This window comes from Zootoca vivipara, chromosome 14 (genome assembly GCF_965207765.1).
Source record: "Zootoca vivipara chromosome 14, rZooViv2.hap1.1, whole genome shotgun sequence".
Classification (NCBI taxonomy): Eukaryota; Metazoa; Chordata; class Lepidosauria; order Squamata; family Lacertidae; genus Zootoca; species Zootoca vivipara.
In genome coordinates, this window is record NC_142597.1 from 32,807,190 (window position 1) to 32,829,770 (window position 22,581).

The window sequence follows — 22,581 nt, forward strand, 5'->3', positions numbered from 1 at the left end:
GACAGTGGACCGTGGACCATGGCTGGAAAAGTTTGCTGACCCCTGCTTTAAACTAAGCTGTGCTGTTACTATGGAGAAGGGAAGGGAGCGTGCCCATTAAAGTCTCCAAGTTCAATGGCCTATAATAATTTTAAGCCTACACATTTCCGCTTAATAGCCTGGCTCTGCACATTTATGACCTGGATCATTAGCTAAAGCCAAGCGGTGCCTCGATGAGGTGATCAGGCAGGGTTCAGGTGTTCAAGCAACACAGCCCCCTACATCCCTTTGTCCTCCTGCCATCCCTGGGGGAGCCCCGCCCGTCAGCACCAGCGCAGCTGCCTCAGAGTCAGCTGTTTGAGAAATCAAGACTTTATCCCAAGTGGGTCGTGGCTCCACTTTTAAGGGGTGAGCAACATTGCAGCCAAAACACAGAAGTCAGTTCTAAAACCAACTGATTGCACTCAGTGTTGGAAACTCAAGATATATAAGTTAACCGCCAACAGCAGAATGTCTAGGCGCCATTTTCCCCCAGTGAAATTTGTTGTTGCTCTTGTTATTCATTTCATCAACACACTATATTTTAAAGACAAGGCCTCAATGCCGTTTACAGCACGTTAAAGCATCAAATCGAAGCTACGAACATGAGTTTGACCAAACTGCGGGAGGCAGTGCAAGACAGGAGTGCCTGGCATGCTCTGGTCCATGGGGTCACGAAGAGTCGGACACGACTAAACGACTAAACAACAACAACAAAAGCATCAAATACAACCATCTAGAATAAAATCAATTCAAGGGAAATATTTCAGATCCTTCTCTAAGTGACACTTTGATTTCCCCATATTTATTTACCTACTTAATTTATAGAGCTGCCACGTAGCAGGAGGACTCTAGGAAGCCAGTGTGGTGTAGTGGTGAGAGTGTCAAGACTAGGACCTGGGAGATCAGGGTTCAAATCTCCACTCAGTCAGGAAGCCCACTGGGTGACCTTGGAGTCACTCACAGCCTCCTAACCTACCTCAAAGGGTCGTTGTCGGGATTAACAGAGGAGGGGAGTGAACCATGTACTCCTTAGAGAAAAGGAGTGGGATATAAATGCAATAAATGAGCTCTTCTGCTTACCTGCTTACCAGCCAGATGGAGATGTCAGTTGCCAACCTGGCATCCAGAGATCTCCACGCAAGTGGAACGACGCCTGTTGCAAAACGCACCTGGCTGATTTCTAACACTGATGCCACTTCAAACAGAAGCTTCCATTTTATTCCACAGATGCAATTTATGTATGCATCCAACACACACCTAAATGGGCCTGTTTAGAACAGGCGCCCCCAAACTTCTACAATTCCCATCTTCCCCGAACACTGGTCCTAGGGATCATGGGAGTTGTAGGCCAAAACATCTGGAGGGCCAGAGTTTGGGGGTGCCTGGTTTAGAATGCCCTGGACTTTTTTTAAAAAAAAAAGTGAATTATTCAGTAATATACATCCAAGATTTTATATTCACAAGAGGTTTAATTGAGCCGATGCACTAGATGTTAACAATATGGGACTGAGCAGCTTTCTGTGCCACTCAGATATTCTAACATCAGGAATTCTCAACAATTCTCAAGGCTTGAGTCTTTTCAACATGAAGCTCAAGGCTTGTGTATTTTGGCACCTCCATTCCCACACTTCCAGGTGAAAGATTGCTATACACATGCCCAATAAAACTTAGGCATTTCTGAAACCCGTTTCCAGGGGGGGGGTTGCTGTGATAGTCCATTGCAAGGGGGGAGGGGAAATGTCACTTTGATATTTGAAGTAGACAATCAGCTCTCTCAAGCTTGTTCATTAGTTTGCAGAATTATCTCATGCTCTACCCAGAACAAAGATTTAATAGACATGCACCTGCACCTGTGACTAGGTTGCATGTGGTGGGGAGAGAAGGGCTGTGCCCCTTCTGATATGGAAGCACAGAGCATCTTGCTAATAACAAAGTTAACATATTAGGAATGTCTCTTCCTCCTCCTGTTCACTGAAAGGTTCAGAGTGTAGAACGGGAACAAAGAACGAGCAATCAAAAGCCACCCAATAGAACCATGTGCAGACAGCGTGAGAATATAGCAGGTAAAAAGGCAAATGCTATATCATACTGAGGAATCAATTTAGGATATTGCATTCTGACCAGTGCTTTCCCTTTCAGCACAGTCTGCTACCGTTCTTCTGGCCCACCCAATGTAACAGCCCAGTAGACATGTCACCTTAAACCACTGTTAAGCTTAGCCATGCTTTAAAGGTGCACACACAGCTAGGGTTTAAAGCAGGTGGGGAAAAACTTTGGTGCTACAGATGTTGCTGAACTCTAACTCCCCCCAGTCCAGCAAGCATGGTCAGTGTCCAGAGATGATGCAAACTGTAGCTTTGCATCATCTCGAGGGCCAAGGGTTCCTCTCAATATACCTGGTTGAAAGGGGCATGCAAGTGAGGCTGCTGTCTAAAAGCAGGGTGGTCCAACATGCAGCCCAGGGGCCACATGTGGCCCTCGATGCTGGGCTTTGGGGAGAAGGCAGGAGGACTCTTGACAGGGTCCTAAAGTCCTCCCACCTCCTTCCCAAAGCCTAGTTAGCACTTTCCCAGCTTTGGGAAGAAAGTGGGAGGACTTTAGGACCCTGCCTTCCAAATGCCTGGTGCTTGGGGCATCCGATTTTCGCCTTACTCCTCCCCTCACACCAGGAGGCCCATAGGTTCCATGTTGAAGTACTCTTGCCGCCTACTTGGTATTGAGATTTGGGGCCATCCTGGTCTAGAGGTATGACCAATTACTGAAGTACCAAGGCACCAAAGGCCAGAAAGCTTTGTGATCTGAGGAACCAGGACTACATAGCTGGAGGGAAGCTAAATACCATCTTTGTTCAGCATTCACTTCAACAGAGGGCCATCAGTAGGTTAGACAGGACTGTGCAGCCTACAGAATGTCACGCAAACTATGAAAACATTAAAGATGCCTTCAGGACAACGGAACATTTCCGCAAAAGGAAAGCATAAAACATTAAAAAGGAACACATCCTTGCCAGCACAGCATAATGTTTAGGCATACAATGCTACCAAGTGGATGAAATGTATCACCAGACCAGGCCAGCAGTCACTGTTGCTGTTGTTTTCCTTCATTCTTCAAAAACCCAAACCTGCCATCTTCCTGCATTCACCAGACTTCAAGAAAGATTAAAAAATAAATAACCCACTGCCATTTTTAGAAACTGCATAAAGTCAAGCTGACTTTGCAACGATTTTTCCCACTCTTCATCTACACAAAAACCTTTCCCTCAAATTACCCAGCAACAGATGACCTGAAAGGCCTCCCTATATAAACCTGCCCAGGTGCTGAGATCCTCAAGTGAGCACCTTCTCTCGGTCCCATCAACATCAGAGGCATGGTTAGGGGTGACACAGTAAAGTGCCTTTTCTGTGGCTGCTCTTGGTATTGCAGAATTCCCTCCCAAGAGAAATCTGACTGTCTCCCTCTTTGCTATCCTTCCGCTGGCAGACTAAAACCCTCCTGCTCAGACAGGCCTTTGGAAACTGAGAAGCAGACAAGGCTGACCACTGGGGGCTGCTGTCAGAGCAAATTGCTTGTCTCTGATGTATTCTAATTATTGCTTTTAGCTAGTTTGTTATTACTTTACTTTGCATTTTATCATGTTTTTAAATGTTGCAAGCGGTCCTGAATCCCAACTTGGAATAATAATAATAATAATAATAATAATAATAATAATAATAATAATAATAATGACATCTTTGGGCAGGGTAGAAGACAAAAAAAGAGGCCTGCTTCTTGTTCACAATCACTGCTTCATCCATACAATCTACTTACTGGTTACTCTTAAGAGGAAAGTGCTCCTATAATGTGCTCCCACTACCCAGGGTCTCAATTGACTTCTCAACACAGAAAGAAAGTTCTGAAGGTTTTCCATCTCAGAGAACTTTCATTTTCATGGACGATCCCATTCTGGCAAGAATGAAACACTGGCTGGCGGCCAAGGCTGGCCACTCCCCGTGGCGTTTTGCTTCCTGACCTAACTGAGACTGGTAGCCGCAAAGGGCAGCTTTCCGATCTATCTTTGTAGAGCTGCAGCGCTCTCGGCGTATGGGTGCATTAAAGGTCACTTGTAACATCACACTTTGCCCTAATGCTATTATTACATTTTGGACACTTGGCCACAGAGAAACATTCGAAAAAGGTTTCCTCGTACTTCTCATCCCAAAGGATGAGTATCGCTTGTTTGCACTTTCTCTGGAAACGCTTGAAATAGGGCAGCACCTTTAGGAGATACAACTAGCCACAAATATTTGTTAAGATTTACGGCAACATTTCAGGTGCTGTTTTACTGGGTTTGTTCTAGGGATTTGTCCTAGGGTATAGGGCGATATACAAATTCAATAAACAACAACAATAATAATTTTTGTGTGGCTTTTACTGCACTGTAATGGTTCTCTTTTCCTCCCTGATTTTAAAACAGGCTTTTAACTTTTTAAATCTTTTCAAGTTGCTTAGAAACACTTGGTGAAGCAAGCAACTAATACACTGAAATAACAACTTCGAACGTAGGAGGCTGCATCAAGATGTGATACTAGTATTGAGGTCAAGGAAACCTGTTAAGATTTTATCTCATTGTGGTACAAAGCAATGCTTTTCAAACTATCCAATGTGATGGACCAGCAACACTCCCCCCATGTCCCAGGGACTGGTACCATATTTGGTTCCCGAAACATGTCACCCAATCTGGGTTGTGGTGGAACTGCCCTGGACCAGCAGCCCAATGGATTGCGGTCCAGCACCAGTCCATGGACCACCATTTTGGGGAACACTGGCTACACTAACATTTAATCTCAAGGGGAGATTACATACAAAAAAAAACCCCTGCAAAGATAGCAGTGACTGCACTTCCTTATTTCAGAGGCAGAGATACTAAAAAAATAAAATGAAGGCCCCTGCACTTTTGAATGAAATCTGAATAAATTCCACAAATGATCCAGTTAGAGCACATCAAAGCTAAAGGCCGCATACAGATGGCATGGTGCAGTTCTTATTAACTAGGAGCTGGGAAGAACTTCCAGCTCCAGAGAGACTGCAAGGAGTCAGGGAGGGGCGAGGCTTTATCTCCATTACAACTAATGGATATTGATCTAGGCATCCTGCAATAGCTGTATGGCAGGCCATGGGAGTTGATCCTGAAGCAGAATTGCTGATGCATCCACATCAAACATGCTTTCAACATATCTGAATTTTAGATTCTAAAATTTGGGGGGGGTGGGGGGTGGGGGGGCAACCTTCTCAGTTTAACGGCTCTTGCACAAAACACTCTCTCATTCCAGTTGCAAAACAGCTACGGTATCACCTTTTATACACAAAGCAAATCAGAATCCTATGCATGGGGAACTTTGCAAGCAATGGCAGGCCCCCAACCTTTGACGATGACAACAATTTCGCCACCCCACCCCCTCGACCCAAGGCCCCAGGGTGGGTTGCAACAATTAAAACACAGAACGTTAAAAATAGTTTAAAGCAACTTGCAATCACAGAAATAAGGTGGGTCCCAAATAAACCCATCTGAAGCATCAAAAGCAAGGCCGAAGAGGTACTTTTAACCAGCACTTGCCAGGTGTGCTAAGGGACGAACTAAACTGTATTAACCTCCTAAATGCATTCCCTGATATCTTTTGGACTAGCAAGTGTGCCAACTGCTAGCTTAAGGAAATGCTGCCAATGGCACTCTCTGGGCAGGAGAATGTATGCCGTGGTCCTTCCATTTTAGCAGAGGACAATTCGTGGCAGCGAGTTGCCTTCACACTAACCCAACTGCCTTAATATTTGACCAGCCAGCAGATGGATGGAGCAAAGTCTTGAAGAGGAGGTCATGCTTCTGAGCTCTTCCCTCTGGACAGTACATACACACTGCCCAACAAATTAATGCTTCAGCAAATTCGTGGGAGATAAAGCTATCGAGAGCTACCAGTCCTGATCACTGTATGCTACCTTCAGGGAACAGAGGCAGTGAAAAAAGTGCTATTGTGCTCAGCTCCTGCGTGTGGGCTTCCTATAGGCATCTGGTTGAGCACTGTAGGAAGCAGGGCATTGGATTAGATGGGCTTTGGTCTGGTCCAACATGGCCCTTCTTACATTCAGGTAAAAGAGGACACACACCAGCAGCACCGTTTTGTGCACTACCTTCAATAAGCCATAGTTGCCCATGCTGACAAGTTGTCTTAGAAGGTAACCACAAACTACAATCAGGATACAGTCTAAATCAGGCATAGGCAAACTCCGGCCCTCCAGATGTTTGGGACTACAATTCCCATCGTCCCTGACCACTTGTCCTCTTAGCTAGGGATGGTGGGAATTGTAGTCCCAAACACCTGGAGGGCCGGAGTTTGCCTATGCCTGGTCTAAAGGCTCAGACTAACTATTAGGCTGCGGGTGCATTTAACTGTAGCAGTGGAGAAGCAATTTTGGGGAGATGTTAGAAGAGACCTAATAATGAATGCCCACTGCAAAAAAGTGAATGGTTAACTACAGTATAGATGGCAATAAAGAGAATTAAGTGCATTGGTTGCAAAAGCAGAAGCTAATGAGGACCTAAAATCCACTGTCCATTCCAACAGGAGGGGTGTCAATCCAAATTCAATCACTACATTTCTGCATTACCTTGGACAAATGCCATTTGTACACTCTCTGCTACCATCTGGGTGCACTGCAGCTTCTACTCTTACACGTGACATCATTGATTTGCTACGGAAATGAGTGTGAGGTCATAAGTCTCCCACACAGCTGGAAGTGGGGTAGAGGGAAATAAGTGTTGCACAGTGGCAGAAGGAGATGGAGAAAAATGTCAAGCGTTAACTCAGCCCCGGTCCATTACGATGGGCTTTAAATTTCCTTTTCCGAGTAGAGCAGGCCAGATCTTTGTGTTGGCCCTAGCAGGAAGCAGTGAGCAAAGATTTCCAAAACAAAAAACAAAAAACCCAGATACTAACACAGCTGGACTTGAGGTGCTGTAACATCCCAGGCTACTGTTTTAGAAGAGATTAGCATTTCTACTTCTTTACACAGATTTATTTGCTTAGTACATTTAAGGCAATTACAGCAATAAAGCAACAGAAATAGAGGGTTGCTGAAAGTATCAGTCTTCAGGTATCATAAAATGAAATGCACATATCTTAAAATATGATATGACATCAAATGGTCCTGCAGAGGGATGCTCAAATATTAACACAGTACTACCATGCCAGCTGATCCCCACCCTAATTATACTGCTAGCTGCATCTTCTGCTCCTAGCTAAGCTTCAGCAGTTTCATATGCTTGACAAACGAACGGTTATGACAAAATGGTGCAATCAGGGAGAGAGCACAGCATCCCAGGCAAGACTGCGACAATTCTGGATCAGTATTCACTATTCATCAGAGACAGAGGCCACCCTGGCTTCTCTTAAAGGCTCAGACCTGACTAACAAGACAAATATAAAGAACCGTTCTCCTCTTTAAAGCAACCCCTCCCTCCCTCTCTCCACCCAGTCTAGCCTCTCTGCAATATGACAAATGCAGAATCTTCTGGAATGACTTGATACTGCCTCCTACGATTGCTTTGTTTGCAAGATCACATCAAAGATTTCTCTCTCCCCCCCCCCCTTTTACTTATTGAACACTCAAAGAGGAAACCTGTATTTTAAAAAAACCCTACTTGCACAATTTAAGAACTGTTCCATTTACAGCTGTCGTTTTAAAACATAAAAATTAACAGCACGTCATCATATCTTAACCTCCTTTTTGAAAAGCTAACCTAGATAAATACTAAGATTGCTAGAGATTGAAATCACTGGTCTTTCCGAATTGCATGCCTCTCTCCCTCACCTGAGAGAATAATGTATAATAGTGGGGGGGGGGGGAGAGAAATAACCCTAGGGAAAGATTTGCCTACTGGTTAACCTACATATCTGATTTGAGCTTTCTGCCTGTACAGTAATACCATACCACTGTGCAAAAGTGTGTTGCAGATCATTTACATCCCCCCAAAATGTAATCTTAAGGACAGCTCTTTGCAATGAAGACAGTTCCTTGCCCTGTCATGAGGCAGATTAAGAGAGGGTATGATAGGTGATTGTGGGTGGGGTTGGCGGGGGGGGGGGGTTGAATAGGGAGGGCACAGCAGATGAATTCATGGGAAAGGCACCGCCCAAGCACCAGGGAGGGAGAGATAAAGAGGGAGAGAGGGGGCAGAGGACACAACACAAGTTACATTCTGTCCTTCACTTTTCTCCAATTTCAGGGTGAAACAAGAGGGAACCCATATATAAATTGCACTGTCATCGCCGCCACCACCCCACTTCTCTCCCTCAAAGCAGAAGAGAAACCATTTTTAACTAGGCCCAATGATAAGGCAGAAAAGAGGACATCCTCTTTACTTCGTCCAAAGAGCAAGGGGAAGAGGATGTTGTGCCTAATCTTACAAAGCAACCCCCCCCCCCCCATCAGACCTGAAATAGAAGCACATGCCTTTTGGTGTGCAAGGTGCGTCTGAAACACTGAAGGTGCTGGGGGGGGGGAGAGGGGATTTGAGAGCACCTTAAGCCCAGAATAGCATTTGGGGGGAGGGAAATCCACCCAAGGGGGCCAAAATGGTACCTGGACATTTCAATGGGGGGGGCACTGTGCCCTAAGGAATAAATGAGAAATCTGGGGAAGCAGGGACCAAGGAAAGTGTAAGATGGTAAGAGGTTGGGCCAAGCGTCTTCAGGAACAAACTGACATGGAAAAGGACAGGAAAGAGCATCCCTTTAAAAGGGGGGGGATTGCAACTTTAGGGAGGGGCATCTCCAGGAGGGGGGGGGAGAGACAGCATCATGTTCCCTTCCCATTACACTTACTCAGGGAGGGGCATCTGTTCCAGGAATGCTACTTTTATTGTTTAAGGCACCTTTTGAAGCTGCACTTCCCTACCAAAATATTAATGCAGGCAGCAGGTAATAGCAAAACAAGGCAGGCTGCAGGTATGGATATATCTATGGGTGTGAATGTGTGAGGTCCAGTGGTGATGGTTAAAGATGACACTGGCCCCAAGGAGGGGAATTATCCTTTGGGCACATGGGGAATAGAGAGCAAATCTCTTTCTGCTCTAGGCATGGTGGAGAAGAGTTCGGGGCTTGGCTCTGCAAGGCCATTTCAACCTCCCAGGAGAAATGCTTGCAAGGTGGGGTGGAGGGGAGAATGGGAGTGACAAGAGAAGAAACCTCCTTACTCACTCCCCAAAGCATTTCTGTATGGGGCAAGGAAAGGGGTGGACAAGGAGGACGTGTGTGTGTGTACACACACACACACACACACACACAGTAATGCCTCCACAGAGAGCCAGTAGCAGCACCTCCCCCCCCCCTTTCAAAATGAAGAGAATTCATCAATGGCATTTCCCCTAGCCATCATTTCATTTGGGATGGAGCAGACTGAAAATCTAAATACATTCTAAAATGGGGGGTGGGGTGGGGGTGGTTCTGTGGAAACATTATCCCCCTCCCTTTAATTTCTTCCCTTTGTATGAATTATTTCTCCCACCCTCAAGACAGAGAAAAAGAGACCCCTGCTTACCACCAACCACCACAAATCAAAGCATTTATGCTTTTGAAGCATGCAGATTAAATAAGTGCATTGGTCCCTTACTGAAAAAGAAACACATTTTCTGTGCAAGAAATAAGACATAGCATACACTCTCCTCTGAGAACATGTCCATTTCTCCCCCCCCATCTTTCTTCCCCCCCCCGAATATGTTGATCTCCCCCTCCCAATAAATTAATATGAGTCCATTTCTCCATTTCTCTTAATAATGAAAAACCCTGTCAATTGCCACCACAGCTCTCCCCATCCAATAAATAAATACATGGTGTGAGGAAGACAAAATTCTCTCACCCTACCAGAAACACCCCCTCCCCGTGTCAAAAAAAGAGAGAAAAGGCACATTATCCTCCATCAGTCAGTGAACAAATCTGGGGAAAGGTTGCAAATTCTCTCACTCCCCCCTGCATCTCCAATAATATCCACCAGAAGCAATATATTCTACACGTTGATTATTTTAATTTACAATAATAATCAATACGTTAACATTTTGATTTCATGTATTTATGCACATTAAGGAGGGGTGAATTATCTGACCCACTAAATGAAGAATATTAACCATTAGACACATCCTACTCCCCTCCACTCAAAAAAAGAAAATTGGGATGGGGAGCCCGGTAATCCCCTTCTTTTAAGAATATCTCCCAGAAATACCCCCCCCCAGAGGGGGAAAAACTGAATCCCCATCCTCTCAATAAAAAAGGGTGGCACCCCCCTCCCCCCGCAACAAAGGAGGCAGACGGGAGGGAGGGGAAAGGGGAAAAGGAGGAGGGAGGGCCCTTCTGCGGTGGCGGCCGCGGCGGCAGCAGCAGCGGAGGAAACCGGGAGGAGGAGGGAGGAGGATAGACTCACGTTCTTCATGGCGGCCGCCATGTCGTCGTATCTCTCGGCTTGCTCAGCCAGCCGGGCTTTCTGCACCAGCTGCTCGCGGTCCACCATCTTTCTTATTCTTTTTAATTCTTGGCTTGGACTTTTATCAAAATAATAGTAGTAGTAATAATAATGGCAGCAAAGCTATCTCTCGTTTATCCCGACCGCGCGCTGAAGATGAGAGAGAAACGCAAAAACAAAACGGGAGGAGGAACGGGAGAGAGAGAGAGGAAAAAAGGAAAGGTGGAAATGGAACGAGAGGCAGGCGCGCGCGCCAATCAGGGCCGGCCGAAGGCTGGGCGCGCGCGTAGCAGGCAAGCAGGCGGTTAAGCTGCTTGCTGCTGCTGCTGCTCCTCCCGCCGCTGTTCCCTGAGCGCGAGACGAACTTTCGCTTCTTTCCCCCCTCACGCTCGCGCCGCTACTGCTCTCGCTCTCGCACGGCAACAACAGCGGGCTGTAGTAGCTGCGGTGGCTGCACTCGGGCGGCGTGCGCATGCGCCCCTATTTCTCCTCTCCCGTCTCCCCTCCTCTGAGGGATCCTCCCGCAGCACGTAGACTCCGCCTCCCCCTCCCCACCAGAGCCCCTTATTGGAGCCGCGCGCTCCTCCTGCCCCCCGCCCTTTTTTCCTTTGCCTTCTAAAGGAAAAGAAAGAGGCGCCAAACCGCCGCGGTTCTCTTTCCCTCCTCGCTCACACCCCCAACCGCCTCACAAAGACCATCCCACCGCCAACGCGAAGGGCACCATGGGAGTTGTAGTTTGCTCTCTGTCCGAGGGCGTTAAAGCACGCTTTGAGTCCGAGGGAAAGCCCTCTGAGAGGGAGCCTCCATTTCCCATAAAGCAACGCGTGCCTCGCTCTTAGGACGAAAAATTGTATTTATACGTATACTGTACAAATATCGATACTGTACTACTGTATTGTCTTTATACGTATACAGTATATACATATACGTAGGTATATATACAGGTGAAACAAACTCGAAAAATTAGAATATCGTCGAAAAGTGCATTTATTTCAGTAATGCAACTTATTATTTTTAATTTTTCTTTTAATTTTTACAAATGCTTTCTTTTGGAAATTCCACAGTAATAAAACAAATAGTTACAATAATACAAAAATAAACAAAAATAATGAAATTCCATTTCATTAATTACATTCCATTTATCATTGACCCACCTAACGACAAATAATTACAATTACAACATATAAAGGCTCGACATATCTTGCTTTGCATGTCATGCATCTATCTCATATATTGGTTTCACCTTTTAAGTTGCATTACTGAAATAAATGCACTTTTCGGCGATATTCTAATTTTCCGAGTTTCACCTGTACATATACATATGCCTACACATTCATACAGATTTGTGTTCATATATATACAGACACACAATGTGTGTGTGTGTGTGTGTGTGTGTGTGTGTGACGTATAACTTACATCAGTGCAGTTCATGTATCTATCATGTCAATGCAAATATTAAACACGTCGTTAGTATCCGAATTAAATCAAATCATATTACGTATATTACAAAACACTGGTCCTGTCATAGTAACCTAATTATTTTAAATTTATTATAACCATCCCTCTGCTTCTTCCAATGAAGCTCAGTTTTATTCCTCACAATAGCCTACTGTGGCAAGATAGGCTGATACAGAATGACCACCCAAAGCTACTTATTGGGTATCTTTCAAACACCGATCTCTCCTGCCTTAAGTCACATTCATACCGCATACTCAAAACACATGGAAATCATATTTCAATTATATTTATTAAGTTTTCAAATATACAAGAACAAAAAGAACAACATATCCCCTCCAAAAAAGACCACGCTCTGCAAATATCTTCCCATTGATAAATCATGATACAGACATTTCAGCGGAAAGAAGAGAATTAATAGGACAAAGTCCATTTCTGAAGAAGACAAAGCCTCATCCAATCCAAGCCCTGTTTTCTGTATCTGGCATGTATTTTTGTACATCCAATGTATGGAAATCATATTTAAAAGCACCTTTAGAGAGAATCCCAGAAGTATAGTTTGCCCCTCACAAAGCTGCAATTCCCAGCACCCCTTACAATCTACAGTTCCCAGGATTCTTTGGGGGGGAAGCCATACAGTTTAAATGCATGGTGTGGATGTGACTCTAGTCTTACCAAACCTGTAAGCAGAATCCAGGCGCAACAGCACTCTTCACACTTGTGATTCCCAGCAACTGGCATTCAGAGACATATTAGAATATAGTCAATGTCCTATCTCCCAAAATACCCAGATACGGTATGTAAGTACAGTACAGTACAAGCTAAAACCCATTGGCCAGCAGGAAAGCGAAAGAGAAAGACAGGTGGATCTTCTAGAGTTACAGATCAATATACAAGTAATAATAATAATAATAATAATAATAATTTATTATTTATACCCCGCCCATCTGGCCGGGTCTCCCCTGCCACTCTGGGCGGCTTCCAACACACATCAAAATACATGTACATAAAATAATGATTTAGATGATGGAAATAGCTGTATATGGAACCAACAACAAAATGTTGCAGTATTGAGTCCTCCTGTGCAAGCTTGACGTCACTGTGCCCCTCTTATACAGTACCGGTATATCATTATTAAAATAGCTGGTTTCCTACATGACATTTTTCAAGGAGAAAGGGACAAGAGGAGGGGATCTCGTTCCAGATTCCCTAATGCTGCTTCATATCGGAAATATAAGAAAGAAATGTGAAGTCTCATGCGCAAGCATGAGGTGGACGAAAGGCAGAGCCGCTTCGAGAATAAGCACTCTCCTCACGTGCCTCCAAGCAGAAATTAAGTTCTCCCCGACCCTCGCAAAAAGCCCTATACTCAAGCGATGACAAACCATATGCTTCAGCACTGGAGAGAGCACCTGCCTGCAAGCAGCCATCAAAGAATTGAATCGGCTGAAGCTCAAAACATTCAGGGCCTGGAAAGATTATCTCTGAACAAGAGAGATCACACTCCTGCTAAGTGCCCGTGCCACTTTTAAGAAAGGCATGCATGGACTTCACTGCCACCCAAATCTAGGCTGGAAATAATCTAGTATCTGGGAAATTGGGCCACAGCTCTCTGGTCAAAAGGAATATGCTGAGATCTGCCAAGAAGGGCCTTCTTGGTAGTGGCGCCCTCCCTGTGGAACACTCTCCCTTCAGTTGTCAAGGAGATAAAGAATTACACAACTTCTTTATCTTCTTGACATAAATAAGTTTTGCCTTGAAAGGCAGTCCTGTATCAGGAGGTTTTTAACGTTTAGATATGCTGTAAGCTGCCCAGGTGGGCAGGGTATAAATATGATGATGATGATGATGATGATGATGATGATGATGATGATACTATAAAAGTTGCAATGGACTTTGCAGCACCAGTGGGGAAATCTTGACAACCACGTTGTGCTTACTTACTAGAGGCTGAAAACCAGGGTTACGAAAGGATCCAAATAATTGCAAATTCTTATTTTATTTTATTTATTTTTAAAGGGCATATGGGTAGGGGCCTTCTAAGGTATGCACATTCATTGAATCACTTGTCAACTGCTACCAAAACAATGCTACTTTCACATCATATCAGGTCCAAGAAGGTCAGTGCAATCCAGAAAGCAGGAAAAATAACAGATGCTAAGTCAAATTCTGCAGGTCAAGTCCCGCATATGCAGTACCCTGTTTCTCCTAAAATAAGACATCCCCTGAAAATAAGCCACTGTGGGTTTTTTAAAGGAAAAATAAATATAAGACGGTGTCTTCTTTTCGGAGAAACACGGGTAGTCCTGCATCTGCAAAAGGCCATTATGCATCTAGAAAGCATTTACTGTTTTCTGGTTTTGCATAAAAACAGTTAACTTGCAAGGTGGAGGAAGATCGTGCCACTGTCTGCCCATGATGTGCCCACTGGAAATAGCCCAGCGCTTGTGAGAAAGGGACACAACCATGACCTTTGAAGATTTTGTAAGTAAACCAATTTTTAAACTTACCAAACGTGTGGTCTTTTTCTATGCTTGTGGAAGAGGGAAGTTTTGGAACTCCCTCTTCCAAATAGAGTTCCAAATAGTGATTTCACAGGAGCAAGCCCTGGAGAATGAAGTTAATTGAGAGAGAGGGAGGGAGGGAAGAAGGGCCCCCAGAATGCCTATGCTACAATTTGCAGTCAACCAGCCAGGTTGAAACTTGCAAGCTGCATATACAGGCTATTATTATTATTATTATTATTATTATTATTATTATTATTAGTGCTCTTGCCCACCTGGAAATTCAAACCCTGGAGGTCTGGCAACCCTAATTAAGGAGCAGGATCCGGCCATAAGTCCATGCAACAGGCGTGTGGAGGGCTGCAGTAGCAACATCTACATGCAAAGGCTTTGCAGGAAAGGCGAGTTCCTTGTTTCATAATACAGTACCATAATACATAATTATGGCCCTATAAGAATCCATTATTAGGTGAAGTGGATGCCCCCCAATGCCACTACAATTGCTCATAAGCCAGGCAGTTTTAGAACTGCCATGGTTTTTGTAAGATCTCTGGAGATTCAAACCTTTTGTACCTGTATTTTGAGACACAGGATATACCGGTACTTTTTACGAGTAGTTTTAATGATAATGCTACTTTACACAATTGTCCTAAATACGCCACAGTCTCCACTAACCTTCATTTCAAGGGAAGCACACCCTGGAGTCCCTCACTGCTCAGAGCAGGGTTTCCCAAACTTGGGTCACCAACAGTTTTTGGACTACAGTTCCCATCACCCCTGACCACTGGTCCTACTAGCAATGATGGGAGGTGTAGTCCAACAACAGCTGGAGACCCAGGTTTGGGAAACCCTGGATCAGCGATTGGGGTGGCATGGAACAATACCGTTGGCCCAGTTTTACAGAACTCCCTTCCAGTCGTGGTCTGACAGCCCCCTCCTTGTTGGACATCTGGCACCTACTGATTCCGCGCCCCCCCTAATTTCAGCAAGCAATGATGTTCAATTTCATAAGTTTGGGCTGCTGTTTGTATCCTATCTTTGTAAGCCACCGAGAGATGACGCCAATTAAGCGGTATATAAGCTGTTTAAATAAATAAATTGTCAACGCCGTGTCAGAAAGGCACTCTGAATTGTCCACCTGCACCATCACGGCACGCAGCGGGAATCCAGTGTCGAACAGGCTGGACAACTGTCTCCTGTGCAGATGACTGAACAGTGACAAAGCGGTGTCTCAATTAGATGATCGAGGAGGAGGTGCAGAGGCAGCCAGCAATCGGCCAGCTGCTGGGGTGACAGGATCGCAGGTGGAGACCAGACAGACCGGGTGGGAGACTGTCGGCCCACCTACCTTCAAGACATGCCCCTACCGCCATCATCCTAGAAACTCAGCCCTGCCAAACCCCAGGGGACGATGGATGAACGGAGAGTGAAACAGTGCACTTAAGGGAAGCCAAAATAAAAGCCTGCAGAGGATTTAGAGCAGTATGGCATTCACAAGACAGACAAACGGACAGAAAGCTCCCAGCTGGATGATGCACCCCTCCACATTTCGCAACGCCTTTTCAGTGCATAAGATGTGCATGCAAAAACAAATGTTTCCCCTAAAAGATGAATGCAGAATGTGTGCTTTACGGGTGAATTTCATTGGGTACAATGGATGGAACAGCCATGATGGAAGGGAGAAGGACAGAGCAGACCTATATGACCATGACTGGTCACCCAGTGAACTTCATCTCTAAGTGGGGCTTTGAATCCTGGAGCAGGTGTGGGGAACCTCCAGTCCACAGGCAAATTCTGGCCTGCCGGCAGGTCTGATTTACCCCATGAAGCCATTTCCAACCACGCCCACTGCCAACCGACTGAAGTCACTGTGTGAAACTGCAGGTTGGTGAGGGGGTTCGAACCTAGTGGGTGTTGCATCGGCAGTGCGTTCCCCTCGCGGAATGCACTGGTGAGGCAGACCCCTGCCCCCCCCCAGCTAACTTTGACTGATAGGTGTGTGGCCTCATTGCCCTGTCAAATTTGGCCTGTGGGGTGGGAATGGGGAGAACTGGCCCCTCAGGTCCAAAACATTTCCCTACACTAGTGGGATCCTCTAACCAAGATATACATAAACATGTCATCATACAGCCACCATTGGAGCATTTGTTGTGCTACATCATGTAATCCTGGATTTGCATGACACCAGGATTAAGAAGGGTAGGTGAGCAGAGATGGCAGCCCCATTATCTATCTATCTATCTATCTATCTATCTATCTATCTATCTATCTATCTATATCTATCTATCTATCTATCTATCTATCTATCTATCTATCTAGTCTCCCACCTTTTTCTCCAAGGAACTCAAGGTGGCACACAGGATTCTCCCCCTCCTCATTTAATCCCCAGAACAACCCTGCAAGGTAGTCTGCGCCGAGTGACCCAGTCACCTTGTGAGCTTCATGACTGAGGAGGGATTTGAACCCTGGTCTCTACCAGGTCGTAGTCTAGTTACAGGTAGGTAGACGTGTTGGTCTGGTGTAGTCGAAACAAACAAACAAAAATCCTTCCAGTAGTACCTTAGAGACCAACTAAGTTTGTCATTGGTATGATCTTTCGTGTGCATGCACACTTCTTCAGGTACACTGAAGGATACTTCAGATACTTCAGTGTACCTGAAGAAGTGTGCATGCACATGAAAGCTCATACCAATGACACACTTAGTTGGTCTCTAAGGTGCTACTGGAAGGAATTTTTTTAGGTCGTAGTCTGACACTCTAACCACTATGCCACACTGGCTCAATATATTGCTTTGTGAGCAAAGAAGCAGAAGAAAGGGAGGAGGAGGAGAAGAAGAAGAGGAAGAGGAAGAGGAAGAGGAAGAGGAAGAGGAGGAAGAAGAAGAAGAAGAAGAAGAAGAAGAAGAAGAAGAAGAAGAAGAAGAAGAAGAAGAAGAAGACGAAATGATGGTGATGGTGAGCTACTGGGAGGTACTGAGCTTTGCAGCAGATCCAACAGCTTACAAGCAAAGCAAAAAAAGGAGAGGTAAAATGTGAGGGGGATGCAAGAGATCTGCATCCCTGCACAAAAGACCTAGGAGGGGGCCCTGGGTCACCCTGGAAGTCGAAAACAGGTCTCTCACCTGCAAGAGACTGCAGGCTCTGCAGGACTGGGGACTCACCACCGTCCTTTTCTGTGTTGTGCATGTAAAACGCCCATCTTCTGGGGCTGCTGGGGCCTTGCTGCATCCTGGCAGCAGTAGCAAGCAGCAGCAGCAGAGCAAGCTGGTGTGTGTGCTTTTGAAAGCCTTGTTTGCAACCCCCGAGACTGCAGTGGAATCGCCAGTCTGCTTTGCAAGTCATACTAATTGAGGACTGCAATGCAAGCCAGCTGTCTCTCCCTCTCTCTCTGCATTTGCTGCAGTGCAAGAGCTGGAGAGATGGCTGAGGATGGGGGTGTGCGAGGTGCATTGTGTTAGTGGCCCCAGAAGCACTCGTAGAGATCGGCAGCCAATCAGGAGCGGCTGAGGGAAGTCTGCATGGCTTGCAGAGTAAATCAAAGGCAAGCAGCTCTTCCCAGCCTAAGGAACCATTGACAGGATGTGACATGAGGGAGGGAGGGAGGGGGAAAGAGAGAGATGGCCATTTTGCAGTGCCAGTAGTTGAAACCCCTCAATGGCATCTCCCGGTAGGGCTGTCCTTAATGCCCCTTGCCTAAAACCCTGCAGAGCCAATGCTCCAGCTGAAGGATCTCACATCACAAGACCCAAGGCCCATGAACAAGGGTGGGAAACATTTCCATCTGCTGAGAAACACATTCACTCTGGGGCAATTTCAGGAGAGGAGCAGGCTCTTGTGCTCAGGTCCTGCTTGTGGGTTTTCCAGAAGAGGCATCTGGTTGGCCACTGTGAGAGCAGGATGCTGGACTAGGGGGCCATTGGCCTCATCCAGCACTGGCTCTTCTTATGCTCTGGGCTTCTTATGTTCACATCCATTGCATGCTTCACAGGTGCTTCTGTGTGCCTGATATGTTAGTGAGAAGAAACCAGAAACACTTTGCCAGCCTTGATTTTAACAAGAGTGGATGTGTCATTTTGCATCTTTCTTAAATCGCAGAACCGTGAGAACACAGCTTAATACTTAAACCATTGGTCCATTTAGCTCAACATGATCTGCACTGACTGGCAGCAGCTCCCCAGTGTTTCAGACAGGGGATATGATGTGATGATGATGATGATGATGATGATATTGTTTATATGCCGCCCATCTGACTGGGTTGCCCCAGCTCTTCTGGGCTCCTTCCAGCGAAATATAAAAATGCAATAAAATATCAGACATTATATTTTTTTAAAAACTTTACAGGGCTGCCTTCAAATGTCTTCCAAAAGTCAAAGAGTTGCTTATATGTTTGACATCAGATTATCAGCCCTGACCGGAGATGTTGTGCAGGCAGGATTGAACCTGGGACCTTCAGATGCTCTGTCACTGAGCTATGGCCCTTCCCCACAAGGACACCAGGCATAAATGGGGGGTTGCTTCTGCTGCTCTGTAAATAAGCAGCATCCTGTCGTGGAAAAGCATATCCTTTTAAAAAGCTGAGAATCTGTAACCGTGAACATGACAGTCTTGCCCACCTGTTGGCAAAAGCTTAAGACCCAGGCAGGATGCTGCTGTCCCAGGTGCTGATGCTGGGGCTGGTCTGCTCCTGCACCCATTATCTTGCTGCTCTCTGGTGGGTCAGTTGCTACCCAGCACCTGAAAGCTGCAGAGCTCCGGAATGCACCCCTAGCTGTGCCCAGACACAGCCGAGCTGAACTTCCTGTTGAGAACAAGGCACCACGCTGGTGCGCACAGAATTGAGCAGATTTGATCTAACCATTTCTCTTTGGCCCAGATTTCCTGCTGCATTTCATCTCCGGCCTGCTGGCTTGCTCAGAGCAGGGTGTGGGAGAAGCAGGAAGGGGGGGGGGAGGAATTCCTCCCTGCTGCTGCAATCTCTTCTCTCTTGCATCCATCTCTCTCTCTCTCTCTCTCTCTCTCTCTGGGATGGTTTCTCCTCGTTGAACACCCCCCTCCTCCTCACAAGCCACTTGTTCTGCAGATGGATCCGGTGTGGATGAAGCCAGAAAACACCGGGGCCATAAAGAACAATTAACTGACACATTAGTTTTCATCGGGAGCCAGCAGCTCAGTGCTGCAGTCTGGAGGAGAGGGGGAAAAAAGATTCCGCAGAATGACTCAGCAAAGAGGGGAGAAGCCCTGAGTCGGCACCGGGAGGGTCAGGAAAATCCTGCTGCCCAGACCCACTGCAAGAATGCCAACCTACTACCATACCACCACCCTATTTGCCCTGTGGCTTTTGCAAGTCCTGGACTTACCTTTCTGGGACTGTCTTGGTTTTATTTTTAAAAGCCTTTCTTGATGTTGGCTTGGGGTATTGTTTGGGGGGTGCTATTGGAGGGTTCTTCTTCTGCTGCTGTTTCCCTAGTTGTTTAGCCTGTTTTAGATTATTATTGATTGATTTTAAACTTGCGTGTGTTGTTGTTTTTTAGATTAGGAGACGTGGGATGTGCGTGGGAAGAGAGGAGCTGGGCAGATCAGGGGGGACCCCAATCACAGTGGCTCTGGGCAGGGGGAGTTATGGGGTGAGGGGTGGGTCAGCCTGGGTAAGGGGCACTTAACATAGGCAGTTAGTGACTGTGCCATGTGTCAGCCCCTCCTCCAATCTGAGAAATCGCAGCGGTCCTATCAGCCAGCCCTCAGGTGTGTGGCTGAATGCCAGGTTGGCTCGGAGTCAAGCCTCCCTCATCCAGGATCAGATTGTGGATGAGAAGGCTGATATGGATTGTATCACTGAGACCTGGGTTGGGTGAGCAGGATGGATTTGATCTCACCCAGCTGCCCCCACCTGGGTATTTGGTACAGCATCAGGGCAGACTTGAGATGAGGGGAGGGGGAGCTGCTGTAACCTATAAAATTTTTCTAGGCTCTCTCCAGTTTGAGGGGAAGGATCTAGAATGTGCGTTCCTGGCACTGGGCAATTGGGACAGATTAGGGATTTTGTTCGTTTACCACCCACCTTTCTGCCCAGCAATCTCCCTGCCCTGAGCTGACAGAGCTGGTTTTGGAGGCAGTGTTGTAGACTCCCAGACTCTTGGTTCTGGGGACTTCGACACCCATGCCGAGGCGACTGGCTCAGGGGCTGTCATGGTGACCCTGGGGCTGTCCCAACATGTCATCGGCCCAGCACATGTGGCAGGCCACACTCCGGACCTTGTTTTCTCAACTGGGCAGGAAGAGGGTGATCTGAAAGTGTGGTGGCGGGTAGTGATACCAGTCCCTTGGCATGTTCAGATCACTCCCTGTTGAGATTCAGGCTTTCAGCACTTTCCCAGGGCCGGCCCAACGTGCAGGCTGGGTGGCGCAGGGCACCACGGCGCCGGCCCAGCAGGAGGGCGCCACGAGCTGCGCCCACCCGCTGGCCAGCCGGTCTGCCGTGCAGCTGCGCCCACGGCAACTGCGCTGCGCCTGCCCACCCGCCACGCAGCAGCGCCTGTGGCAGCCGCGCTGCACGCGGTGCCCACCCGCCCACCGCGCCGGAAGGATTTGGTACACCACGGCGCCAGGGGCGCTTAAGACGGCCCTGCACTTTCCTACCCCCTGCATATTAGGGTGGTCTGCCTTCGGAGGCTGATAAGTTTCCAGATGGCTCTGGTGGATTTTCTTCTGTCGAAGCCCTGGCCAACCTCTGGAACATCTGAATGGCTCAGGACATTGACAAGATCACAGCTGAGCTCCCTCTCCTTCTTCGTGGAGCCCTATTGCTCCCCTGGCATGCTCCAAAGCAGGCATCCCCAAACCCCCAGATGTTTTGGCCTACAACTCCCATGATTCCCTAGCTAACAGGACCAGTGGTCAGGGATGATGGGAATTGTAGCCCAAAACATCTGGAGGGCCAAAGTTTGGGGATGCCTGCTCTAGATGTTTCTGATTCTGTGTTTAGAACCAGAAGGGGTATGAAGAGGACAGAGCAAAACAGACAAGGCGTCATAATCTCTGATCAATTGGGAAGGACCTGTACCAAAAGGAATTTTTGTGAAAATAGGGGGGGGGATATGGGTGTGTGTATGTGCCAAATTTTGTCCTCACTCAAGGCGCCTTTATTACCAAAATCTGCCTCTGCTCTGATGATGTCCAGGAAAGCTTTTGCCAGAGGGAGGGAACCTGAGGCCCAGGCTATGAAATGTGACCTTCCAGGTCTCTCGGTCTGGTCCCTAGGGAGCCTCCCCAAGCCACACCCCACACTTTGCCCCCTCCCTAAGTGTTTTGATCTAAGTGCAACAAGTCCTTAAATTCCAATTATGCATTTTGCAGGCTCAGATGTAGGATAGAGCGCATGTAGAAACTAGCTTCCTGTGCAAAGGTAACGTTTACATGCATTGCTCCGCCCACATTTTCCTCTGGCCCCACCCACCACCAGCATGTGGCCCCCAGGAGGTTTCTCCAGATGGTAATGTGGCCCTTGGGCTGAAAAAACGGTGAGTCCTCAGAAATGCCACACAACTTTCTGTCTTGTTTTGTTTTCCGATTTAGACAACCTTAGAAAAGCCATCTATTGAAGCAGGCGTTTAATGTTTACAGGCCTGTGGTTTTTAATATTGTGCTAGTCAAACGCCGCTGTTTTATGGCATAATTGTTTCATGAGTTTAATTGCCATTTTGCTCATTAGGTTTTGTTTTGTGTTCTTTCAAGAGGCATTGTTTTAATTGGTTGATATGATTTTCAGTGTCTGCAAGGTGCTCTCAGTGTGGACGTTTATGGAAGTGCAAGATGTATCAACTGAGTACATATAAACAGAAAATTAACAAATTATACCTTGGGAACCATCGTTTAGCTTAGTTCGTGGTGTGCACAGAATTGCTAATTCTGCTTCCTAGGTTGGGGGCTGTGCTATTCTGTCCTCTTGCATTGCGTTGAGGACACGCAGGCCAATTTTATTTTATTTTATAGCTGAGGAGGGCAGAAATTAAAAATTGTCGTTATGATTATTATGTTTTAACTTTTAAACACCTGCTGAAAACTTTTCTATTCTGCCAGGCCTATGCAGGCAATTAAGAATGCATCTTTTCATAATGGT

General features: G+C 46.5%; 1 protein-coding gene across 1 annotated transcript in view; it reads right to left on the reverse strand.

Annotated features, from left to right (window-relative positions):
• The window catches only part of YWHAG (tyrosine 3-monooxygenase/tryptophan 5-monooxygenase activation protein gamma), a 29,228-nt gene extending 18,035 nt beyond the window's left edge, over positions 1-11,193 (reverse strand). Inside the window, exon 1 of the mRNA XM_035139386.3 lies at positions 10,468-11,193. Within this exon, the coding sequence (XP_034995277.1) occupies positions 10,468-10,554 (87 nt within the window). The 5' untranslated portion in view covers positions 10,555-11,193. The remainder of the gene's footprint in view (positions 1-10,467) is intronic.
• Between the last annotated feature and the right edge of the window lie 11,388 nt (positions 11,194-22,581).